Source organism: Pristiophorus japonicus, chromosome 2 (genome assembly GCF_044704955.1).
Source record: "Pristiophorus japonicus isolate sPriJap1 chromosome 2, sPriJap1.hap1, whole genome shotgun sequence".
Classification (NCBI taxonomy): domain Eukaryota; kingdom Metazoa; phylum Chordata; class Chondrichthyes; family Pristiophoridae; genus Pristiophorus; species Pristiophorus japonicus.
The window spans coordinates 197,253,373-197,265,620 of record NC_091978.1 but is presented as its reverse complement, the minus strand read 5'-3'; the positions used below and the strand labels follow the sequence as shown (position 1 = coordinate 197,265,620).

The following is a 12,248-nucleotide window of genomic DNA, read 5'->3' as shown; positions in this document are numbered from 1 at the left end:
CACCAACTCCAGTGCGCCAGCGCAGCCGTCGGTCGCCTGAGGAAGAGAGTGTTCGAGGATCAGGCCGTCAAATCTGGCACCAAGCTTATGGTCTACAGAGCTGCAGTGATACGCGCTCTCCTGTATGGCTCATGATGTGGACTATATGCGGTAGACACCTCAAATCGCTGGAGAAATACCATCAACGATGTCTCCGCAAGATCCTGCAAATCCCCTGGGATGACAGATGTACCGACGTCAGTGTTCTCGATCAAGTCAACATCTCCAACATCGAAGCACTGACCACACTCGACCAGCTCCATTGGGCGGGCCACATTGTTCGCATGCCTGACACAAGACTCCCAAAGAAAGCGCTCTAGTCGGAACTCCTACATGGCAGGTGATCCCCAAGTGGGCAGAGGAAACTTTTCAAGGACACCCTCAGAGCCTCCCTGATAAAGTGCAACATCCCCACCGACACCTGGGAGTCCCTGGCCAAAGACCGCCCTAAGTGGAGGATGAGCATCTGGGAGGGCGCTAAGCACCTCAAGTCTAGTCGCCGAAAGCATGCAGAAAGCAAACACAGGCAGCAGGCAAAGGAACCAGACTCCCCATCCACCCTTTCTTCCAACGACTGTCTGTCCCACCTGTGACAGAGACTGTAATTTCCATATTGGACTGTTCAGTCACCTGAGAACTCACTTTTACTGTGGAAGCAAGTCTTCCTCAATTTCGAGGGACTGCCCATGATGATGATGATGGTTTCACGTTTGAGATTTAAAAATGTTGTACCTTCCCACCCACCCCCAACCACCCATTTTTGGGCTTAAAATTCCCCCCCAATTTTACTGCAGATTAGTTTTGAATTTACACCCCTTCAAGCGACGGTTGGGTCCCCTGACTCTACTATTCCAGACATGCTGAAACAGATTTTCACAGTAAACATTATTTCATTCCTGCAGGTAGTAAATTGTTCTTGGAGATTCTTACAATTTTAAATTTTTTTGTTACTTTTTCTTTCTGGCTTTTTTCTCTCTCTCTTTTAATCCAATTTTTCTTTCCCTCTATTTAGCTTTCTGTACCTAATTTGACTATATTCACCATATTTCCTTCTCCTTTGTTCCCATTTCTTTCTCGATCCTTCAATCTCATTGGTCCTATTGTTCATCAAGGATGCAGATGCCCTGCTGCCCTTGCCACGCCGTTATCATCTCACACTTCCAACAATTTGCAGCACAAAACTTTTTCAAGCTGAAGGGTGAGGGAAATGTCTAACCAATGTGGCACGCTCTATACAACAAATTCTGGTCTGATTCTTGCCCTCTTTCATACTGCGATTGATGTCTTTCCAAGCAAGCATTCAATAGTACAACTAGTAAGACATTCACATATCTTAGCGGTGCCATCAGGTTTGCTGTTTCAATTCGTGGCTCCATATGCACTAATGGTCTGCCAAGTGGGATATGTTCACTGTCTGCAGATGCAGGTGTGGGGGCACTGGGCAGATGCAGGGGCATCTCTTGTACATCCTCTTCAAGACAAACATGTCAGATAGGAGAATAGAATGTCCTTTGTAGCATGGAAAATACACCCAGGTTTTTGCAACAATTTTATGTTCTCACTCAAATTGAAATATTACAACACAAAATTGTATGAATTCATTTGCACTTCTGTAATGGGCTGCAGTACATTGTTATTTTTTTAAAAACTTAATTTCTGAATTGTAGTCTTACGTTATAATTTAGAGGATAATATCACTGAGTGCTGCCAAGATTAATTTTACTTAGTCACTGGATGATCTTAAATACATTCTCTCAGGAAATCCATTAGAAGGTATTGAAGCATAAGTGCCTTCTGTAATTTTCTGTGTGCAAGCAACAAATCTGTTGTCAAAATGTTCAGACAATTCTTGGTGCTTACAGGGAAATGTAATATCTAAAGAGACTAATGTCCACCATGAAAATCTGTTTCACCCTGTCCAGAATAGTAGAGCCGGGGACACAGTCTTCGCTTGAAGGAGGTAAGTTCAAAACTAATCCCGGGCCTCGGGAATCCCAGAAGTTACAAAGAGGCAAGAAGGACGGGATCTATTGTGTCCTTAGATGCTCTAATAATGACTCCACAAGGCAGTGTGTTGTACTTGAACTATAGTGACCTTAGCCCTTCATTAGTTAACTCAAGAGTAGGGATCACACCTGGTGTCCTGCCTATTATACTAGGCCAGTCACACCTGTACAAGTAACCTACAAGTCTCCCACTGCGGTGCCCTCCGGTGGCACACCTTGATATGGTATCAACAGTGGCCATGTAAGATAAGTGACATCACTCACCCTAAACCCTCAGTGCAAATCACCTCTGCATTACTTATGCTCTGGGCTTAGCTCTATGTGGGTTTTGTCTGGTTGACCTCTCGCAGGCCAGCTCAACCTTGGGTGGGGAGTTGGTGCAGTAGCGTGCTGGTGATTGCTGTTTGTGTGTGTGTGTGTGTGTGTGTGTTCCTGACCATTCCATTCTCCCTCTCCCACGTTGGTGTGGCGGGGCTCCTGGTATTCATGTACACACAAGTTCAGGTAAGTGGGTTTTGCATGTTTTTTTTTTTGAGAGTTTCCGTGGTGCGACAAGAGCGTTAGGTGCCTTGTCGTTGTGGTGACCAGTGCATAAGGACAAGCTAGTTCCAGAGCTGCTGGGTGGTGTCCCTGCAGTCCTGTGGCGGTTCAGTGCCCGGTGCTGGCACTGGGAAACCGGTTGGCTTGAGTAGCCTACTCTCGGGGCTGTTGCCGTGATTCCTAACGTTAGGCAGGTTCACAGATGTCTGCGACATAGAAACATAGAAATTTAGAAATTAGGTACAGGAGTAGGCCATTCAGCCCTTCGAGCCTGCACCACCATTCAATAAGATCATGGCTGATCATTCAACCTCCGTACCCCTTTCCTGCTTTCTCTCCATACCCGTTGATCCCTTTAGCCACAAGGACCATATCTAACTCCCTTTTGAATATATCTAACGAATTGGCCTCAACAACTTTCTGCAGTAGAGAATTCCACAGGTTAACAACTCTCTGAGTGAAGACGTTTCTCCTCTTCTCGGTCCTAAATGGCTTACCCCTTATCCTTAGACTGTGACCCCTGCTTCTGGACTTCCCCAGCATCAAGAACATTCTTCCTGCCTCTAACCTGTCCAATCATAGAAACATAGAAAATAGGTGCAGGAGCAGGCCATTCAGCCCTTCTAGCCTGCACCGCTATTCAATGAGTTCATGGCTGAACATGAAACTTCAGTACCCCCTTCCTGCTTTCTCGCCATAACCCTTGATCCCCCGAGTAGTAAGGACTTCATCTAACTCCCTTTTGAATATATTTAGTGAATTGGCCTCAACTACTTTCTGTGGTAGAGAATTCCACAGGTTCACCACTCTCTGGGTGAAGAAGTTTCTCCTCATCTCGGTCCTAAATGGCTTACCCCTTATCCTCAGACTGTTCTGGACTTCCCCAACATTGGGAACATTCTTCCTGCATCTAACCTGTCTAAACCCGTCAGAATTTTAAACGTTTCCATGAGGTCCCCTCTCATTCTTCTGAACTCCAGTGGATACAAGCCCAGTCGATCCAATCTCTCCTCATATGTCAGTTCTGCCATCCCGGGAATCAGTCTAGTGAACCTTCGCTGCACTCCCTCAATAGCAAGAACATCCTTCCTCAGATTAGGAGACAAAAACTGAACACAATATTCCAGATGGGGCCTCACCAAGGCCCTGGGCCCTGCACAACTGCAGTAAGACCTCCCTGCTCCTATACTCAAATCCTCTAGCTATGAAAGCCAATATGCCATTTGCCTTCTTCACTGCCTGCTGTACCTGCTTGCCAATTTTCAATGACTGATATACCATGACACCCAGGTCTCGTTGCACCTCCCCTTTTCCTAATCTGTCATCATTCAGATAATATTCTCCCTTCCTGGGTTTTGCCACCAAAGTGGATAACCTCACATTTATCTACATTATACTGCAACGGCCATGCATTTGTCCACTCACCTAACCTGTCCAAGTCACACTGTAGCCTCTTCGCATCCTCCTCACAGCTCACACCACCACCCAGCTTAGTGTCATCTGCAAACTTGGAGATATTACATTCAATTCCTTCATCTACATCATTAATGTATATTGTAAATAGCTGGGGTCCCAGCACTGAGCCCTGCGGCACCCCACTAGTCACTGCCTGCCATTCTGAAAAGGACCCATTTATTCCGACTCTCTGCTTCCTGTCTGCCAACCAGTTCTCTATCCACGTCAATACATTACCCCCAAAACCATGTGCTTTAATTTTACACACTAATCTGTTGTGTGGGACCTTGTCAAAAGCCTTTTTTGAAAGTGCAAATACACCACATCCACTGGTTCTCCCTTGTCCACTCTACTAGTTACATCCACAAAAAATAATAGAATATTTGTCAAGCATTAATTCCCTTTCATAGATCCATGCGGTCTTGGACCGATCCTGTCACTGCTTTCCAAATGTTCTGCTATTTCATCTTTAATAATTGATTCCAACATTTTCCCCACCATCGATGTCAGGCTAACCGGTCTATAATTCCATGTTTTCTCTCTCCCTCCTTTTTAAAAAAAAGTGGTGAGACATTAGCTACCCTCCAGTCCATAGGAACTGATCCAGAGTCAATAGAATGTTGGAAAATGATCACCAATGCATCCACTATTTCTAGGACCACTTCCTTAAGTACTCTGGGATGCAGACCATCAGGTCCTGGGGATTTATCAGCCTTCAATCCCATCAATTTCCTTAACACAATTTCCTGACTATTAAGGATTTCCTTCCGTTCCTCCTTCTCGCTCGACCCTCAGACCACTAGTATTTCCGGAAGGTTATTTGTGTCTTCCTTAGTGAAGACAGAACCAAAGTATTTGTTCAATTGATCTGCCATTTCTTTATTCCTCATTATAAATTCACCTGATTCTGACTGCAAGGGACCGACATTTGTCTTCACTAACCTTTTTCTCTTCACATATCTAGAGAAGCTTTTGCAGTCAGTTTTTATGTTCCCAGCAAGCTTCCTCTCATCCTCTATTTTCCCCATTCTAATTAAACCCTTTGGCCTCCTCTGCTGAATTCTAAATTTCTCCCAGTCCTCAGGTTTGCTGCTTTTTCTGGCAATTTATATGCCTCTTCCTTGGATTTAACACTATGTTTAATTTCACTTGTTAGCCATGGTTGAGTCACCTTCCCAGTTTTATTTTTACTCCAGACAGAAATGTACAATTGCTGTAGTTCATCCATGTGATCGATAAATGTCTACCATTGCCTATCCACCATCAACCCTTTAAGCATCATTTGCCAGTCTATCCTAGCCAATTCACGTCTCATACCATCAAAGTTACCTTTCCTTAAGTTCAGGACCCTATTCTCTGAATTAACTGTGTCACTCTCCATCTTAATAAAGAATTCTACCATATTATGGTCACTCTTCACCAAGGGGCCTCGCACAACAAGATTGCTAATTAGTCCTCTCTCATTACACAACACCCAGTCCAGGATGGCCAGTTCTCTAGTTGGTTCCTCGACATATTGGTCTAGAAAACCATCCCTAATACACTCCAGGAAATCCTCCTCCACCGTATTGTTACCAGTTTGGTTAGCCCAATCTATATAGGTAGATTAAAGTTGCCCATGATAACTGCTGTACCTTTATTGCATGCATCCCTAATTTCTTGTTTGATGCCATCCCCAACCTCACTACTACTGTTTGGTGGTCTGTACACAACTCCCACTAGCGTTTTCTGCCCTTTGGTATTCCGCAGCTCTACCCATACAGATTCCACATCATCCAAGCTAATGTCCTTCCTTAGTATTGCGTTAATTTCCTCTTTAAACAGTAACGCGACCCCACCTCCTTTTCCTTTCTATCTATCCTTCCTGAATGTTGAATACCCCTGGAAGTTGAGTTGCCAGCCTTGGTCACCCTGGAGCCATGTCTCCGTGATCCCAATTATATCATATTCGTTAATAGTTGCCTGAGCAGTTAATTTCTCCACCTTATTATGAATACTCCTTGCATTGAGATACCCCCATCCATTCTTTATGCCCTGGGTCCCAGCTGCTCCCTGAGGAGCTGTCGTCTAGCAGTGCACAGGGAACTGCTGACTCGCTGGCCTGAGCATTGCTTGGTTTGAGATCCTGGCTGGTGCTGGTTTCCTCTGGGGAAAAGAGTGCCGGGTGACCCTACATCTAGGAATATGGCCTTGGTACAGTCTGCTCTTTCAGGCTCGTGGCAGTTGGTGCCATCGGTTGCCCGAGAGGTGGAGCCGACCCGGGGCATGGTATCACCACCGGTGCCTTTGACCTGCTGAGGTCGCTTGCTTAGCAGCTCGTGTGTGTTGGCTGTTTGTGGCCACACTTCATGGTGCATTACTCTGGTCCCCAGGACGCAGGCTACTGCATTGGGTAGCTCGCTGGACCTGTGTGCACCCGATGGGTGTCTGCCCGCTGCATTGGCTGCGTGTGGCAGGAATCCTGCATCGCACAGCTTTTCCTTACTGTTGATGGACACTCTAGGGGTCCGATCGTGATCACATGACTTTTCCTTGCTGATTGCATATGCAGTTCAAATCATCAATTACACATTGTGCACAATCGCGCGACTTTTCCTCGCTGGTTGCATGTATACAATTCCGATTATCAGTTACACATTTAATATGGTCAGTTAAACACTTTACATAATCCGTTACATCTTTAGTCTCTAACTTACAATTCTTGTTACATTGCTTAATTGTGTGGAACTGTCCCTTTAATTGTGGTGGGTTGCCGGCCTCCTTTAAGAGAGCCTTGCTTGCTTTACCCCAATCCGCTTCTCCATTTGGTGCCACGTGTTGCTCCATCAGCGCTGCACCTCGTGGTCTGGCCACGGACATCTTTGTCTTCAGCGCATCACCGCGTGGTGTGGGAGCCATCTTTTTGTCCACGATGTCGACTGCGGCAATCCTCTTCTCCCCGGGTTCTGTCTTCACAGTTCGGAAGTCGCTGCTGGATCCGATGTTCTCCCTCCGGAGTCCTGCCACTGGAGCCTGGAAGGTGTGTTTGGGTCATCTCAGCTGGGTCATCTCCACGCAGCCGTGCTGAGCTGTCCGTGTCTCGGGTGCCGTGCTGGTCAGCTCATCAGTGCCGGGTCCACCCTCAGGTGAGGTTTTGCTTTGCCTCTGAGCGCAGAGGGCTTCGGTCGCTGGAGGGGTGAAATCTTCCCACTTCCACTGGATCTTCTCCATCCACCTCCTGCCGAACAGCTTTGGTCCATCACCTGCAACAATCCACAGAGGGAACTTGTGCACTACGCTATCTTGGAGTACTTTTACATTCATACTACCGACTGGGATGATTTCAATGGTATAGGTGCGCAGCTTTGCCTGAACCGTGGCCAACTCGGATTGTTCAACCGGATTGTCCCATAGCCTCTCAAAGGCTCCTTGATTCATCACTGACTGGCTCACCCCCATATCCACTTCCATGAAGAATGGACTTCCCTCTATCTCGACTTCCATGTTCAGCGGGGAGCACTCGGTGGTACAGGTAAACATGCTATGTACGTCCGCGTGGGACTGGACTGCCTCTCTGTCCAACAATTCCTCATCGACACAGTGAGTCCTATTTCTCCTATACATTTACTGGAGGTGGCCTTTTGTGCCACAGTCTTTAAAACGGCACTGGTGAGCCCTGTGATTCCCTCTGCAACGCCAGCATGGTGCTACTCGATTAGCCCCCCCTCGGCGGACTCTGAGTTAAGGGACTCGGGGGCCTGTTCTCTCTATCCCAAGAGGACTCGCGCTCTATAGTCCAGCTCCTGAACGGCACCACTCTGTGCACAGTACCTGCCGGGTTTGAGTCCTGAGGGTGAGACATTTGTCTCGAGCTGCAGGTCGAGGTCATGAATGACTGGCTCACAGAAATGGCTTTCTGCAGTGTGACTGTGGTATCCGCCAACAGTAGCTTGTGAAGAAGGCCCTCATGGCCAAGTCCAATGAAGAAAATGTCCTGCAGCGCTTTGTTATGGTGGGTACTGAACTCGCACGGTGCCGCCAGCCTCTTGAGGTCTGCGGTGTACGTCGCGATTTCCTGGTCTTCGGGCAGTCGGTGGGTATAGAACCGGTGTTTGGCTGTGAGGATGCTCTCCTTGGGCTTGAGTTGCTCCTGGATCAGGATTATGAGCTCCTTGTACAACTTGGTCGTTGTCTTCGCTGGTACCAGCAAATCCCTGACGAGGTCATAGACATTGGCCCACAACTGATTAACAGGATAGCGCGGCGCTTATAGCCAGTGCGGCCGGGTCGTCTCCTGCCAGATCGTTTGCTGTGAAGAAGTGTTTCTAGCCTCTCCACAAAGGCGTCCCAATCATCACCATTGGCGAACTGCTGCAACGTACCAAGGGTAGCCATTTCTGCGTGAAAGTTCGTATTCTCGTCGCCAGTTATTGTGTCCTTAGATGCTCTAACAATGACTCCATGAGGCAGTGTGTTGTACTTGAACTGTAGTGACCTTAGTCCTTTATTAGTTAACTCCTCAACTGCCTTTTATACCAGGCCAGGCACATCTGTACAGGTAACCTACAAGTCTCCCACTGCTGTGCCCTCTGGTGGCACACCTTGATATGGTACCAACTGTGGCCATGACAGGATCCATGAGGAAAGTGTCTTTATTGCACTGCTTGTGGACCAGGACGTGTGTTTCCTCCAAGCTCAACAAACTTACCTCTACCATCGGGCCTCTGTAATCAGCTGATCTCTATCTGTGATGCCCCAACCACCCCCACCCCGCACCTCGGCGATGTCCAATTCAACCCCCAACAATGTTTGTGGCTAACCCTCCCAATATTCAGCTCCTCCCCCACCCCGGGATGTCCAACCCCCAGGACATCAGACTAACTTGGTATTCGCTCCTCGGTTGCTTTCCCGCCCGACAGGCAGCTCGCCCGTCAATCTGGCTAGCTGTCAGGCAGGAACCTGTTGAAACAATTAAAAAGACAACCTGCAGTTACATTCTGCAGGCTATCCGGGAAACTCATACTTCTGGCTTTCCTCTCCCCGCCGCCCCCCCCCACCCCCACACCCCTCTCTTTCCAGCCCTGTAAATATTAGGGCTATTATTGAGTGAGTGATTAATCTGTGGAACAGGCTCCCGAGGGAGATGGTGGAAGCAGATCGTATTGATTCATCCAAATGCATATTAGATACATTTCTTTCAGAAAATATTATTTTGGGATGTATTATATGAATAATTTGAGACATGATGTGGTAAGTGCAGCATGCTTGGGAGGAAGAGGTGACTCTTGACCACTGGAATTTTCCTCACTTCATGTCTGGGTTTGTTGTAGACTAATTGATGAGATTGGTTGCTATGATTCGTCAACAATTCCATTATCATTGCATCATGTGACTACTAGGATAGTTGAAGGCAAACTAGATGGAGCTTGGTCTTTATTGGTCTCGCAATTCCAATGTTCTTTTCTGGAGTACAGACCTTGGGAGGCAGATCAAAGCCACCTCGAATTTTACAAGAAGTCAAGATAGGTTTGATCCGTCTGCCACCATCAAACATTTATTATCTGATTTTGGTCCTGCTGTTGAAGATGTTCAGATCAACCTCACGGCAACACAATTCTAATTGCTTAGCTGTCTGCTTTTAGAAAATTCATCATTTGGAAAAGAAACTACAGCAAAATTTAAAAACAAAACACAGGAAAGGACTTGTCATTTTAACGAGGCAAAATAATTGAAATAAATGGCATATCCCAATGATAGCATTACCTGTAATGGTTGTAGTTCCACACCGAGACCAGTCTCAAAAATAACTGCCAGGAAGTAGGCTGCTCTGGAATAACCACAGCAGCTGGCTTCCATTAATGAAGTGATTAGGTGGCCAATCTGCTGGGTGCCGCCTGGACGAGCAAGTATCTCTACTGTCTTCTGAAAAAGCTTCTCGCCAACTTTAATAAGTGTAGAATGTAGATTTGATGAATGAGTGAAGTCTAAGCACAAGATCACAACAAAAGATTTGTAAAAATGCTGAAAACTTAAAAAAAAAAATGAAGTGTTCATTTTACAAACAAATTATATAATGATATGTACCTCTGTTCTTTTTTCCCTGCAAGCTCCTAAACTATTCCAATATTTCCAGGCAGTTTATTTTATAGATCAATGGGCACAAGAATAAAATGCTTAACACGTTCGTCTGGAATTCCTCCCTCTACTATTTTAGTGGAGGCATTAACTCAATGGAAAATAAATGAGTAACCATCCCATGTTTATATTCCACAAGTTGCACTTCTGTAGCAGGCTACAGTGCATTTTGTTATTTTCTAAATAATTTCTGAATTGCAGATTTATGTTTTAATTTGGAAGAGGATTTCTACTGAAGGATGCCAAGGATTCATTTTGCTTAGTCACTGGATGATCTTAAATTAATCCTCTTCATAATATTACTTTATCGACAAATGTGGGTTATGAAATAAGTAAACATAAAGTTCTTTGTAACAAAGAACAGGAAAATGGCAGTTTTTCTCCATAATTTGATGGTCACTAATGAAATTGCATGGCTTTGAATCATACACTCTCATTTACTGGTTAAAGACAGGGAAAAACAAGCATTCTCCCATTTTTAATTGAGAGAAAATTCACCTCCATATTTTCAGAAAAGGCGCGAGAGAGGGTGTATGACCATCCCATATAACAATTGGATATAACCATCTTACTCCATGACCTGGTAGGGTGCAGGCTTGCTGCCACGATTCCCACATGACGAGCTCCAGATCTTGTCTCATCAAGGTGAGGTGCTGCATGGTTGCCATATATTTCCACACAAGGAAGGCAGAAAATAAAAACTTTTGTCATCTTAGTTCACAAGTTTCATAACATAATGGTCAGCTACAGGGAAAGAGAGAGAGAGAGAAAAAGAAAGAAGGAAACTTGGGTTTATATAGTGCCTTTCACGACGACCGGACGTCCCAAAGCGCTTTACAGCCAATTAAGTACTTTTTGAAGTGTAGTCACTGTGGTAATATAGGAAATGCGGGAGCTAATTTGTACACAGCAATCTCCCACAAATAGCAATGTGATAAAAACTTGATCATGTGTTTTAGTGATGTTGATTGAGGGATAAATATTGGCCAGTACACTGGGGATAACTCTCCTGCTCTTCTTCAAAATAGTCCCATGGGATTTTTTACGTCTACCTGAGAAAGCAGACAGGGCCTCAGTTTAATGTCACATCCGAAAGACAACAATGACAGAGATTGAGATGAGCATGCCTTCTTGACAGTGAACATGCATCAAAGTGAGACTGAAGAGAGGTGAAAAATAGAGCACAAAAGAAAAATAGTACAACAACAGCAACAATGAGAGTTAAACTGATGGACACTTTTTAATCCTATGTAAACACTTTACAGTTACCTAAAAATGGCTCTGAAGCCATTGTCTGAAGGAGATCAAATAAAGTCTTGTAATTCTTCTCGGTACTTTTTCCCCAGGGACGTGCTGTGCACTTTTCTTCATCAGAGTTTATCGGTCCATATTTAGTAACCAACTGTAAATAATAATTGCTGTTTCTATCTGTAAATAAAAGATATTATAATCATTGATAACGATTGCTAAACTGTGAAGAGTTTTCCATAATTTACAGCATGGATGGCTCTTAATAAAATATGTAAACTGTCTTGACTATCACTTACTGCACTCAGTTGTGTTTTGATTTGTAAGATTATTTTCCTCTTTATAGGAGAATCATTTTAAGAGGACAAACAGGAAATTTCCATCACAATAGCAATTTCAGGAGTTGTACCACAAAAATGAGAGGGGGCTCTATACAGGTTAGCACTAACTCAATCAAAACTAAATGTAATATCTTTAGTACATGCAGAGTTTATGTCATATGCAGTCTTCATAATATTGATATGAACAATTATTAGTAAACATTGTTCCATGCTGCAGTGTGAAGAACTTTCAAAAACAAACATCAGAAGTAGATTCAAAATCTAGCACGAGAAGAATTTCAACCCAGATAAGTCACTTCCTCCACATGGGCTGGATTGTAACTTTGCAGCAGTTAACAAGTTCCACATCATGCATCTACTTCTAGCATTTTTCTACCTATAAATTAGATGAGAGCCACAAGATTCAGCCGAACTCCATACAATCCAATGAAAAGCAACTCCTGCACGATTTAGAAAAAAATACAAATATATCTCCTTCTTATGGACCATGACAATGTACAACATA

General features: G+C 44.8%; 1 protein-coding gene across 4 annotated transcripts in view; it reads right to left on the bottom strand.

Annotated features, from left to right (window-relative positions):
• LOC139243146 (protein sel-1 homolog 3-like) overlaps window positions 1-12,248 on the bottom strand; it is a 125,969-nt gene that overhangs the window by 59,398 nt on the left and 54,323 nt on the right. For all 4 annotated transcript variants that reach the window (XM_070870713.1, XM_070870710.1, XM_070870712.1 and 1 more), the window contains exons 9-10: window positions 11,424-11,582; window positions 9,783-10,003 (exon numbers count right to left, since the gene is read on the bottom strand). In XM_070870713.1, coding sequence (XP_070726814.1) covers window positions 9,783-10,003; window positions 11,424-11,582 — 380 coding nt within the window. The remainder of the gene's footprint in view (window positions 1-9,782; window positions 10,004-11,423; window positions 11,583-12,248) is intronic.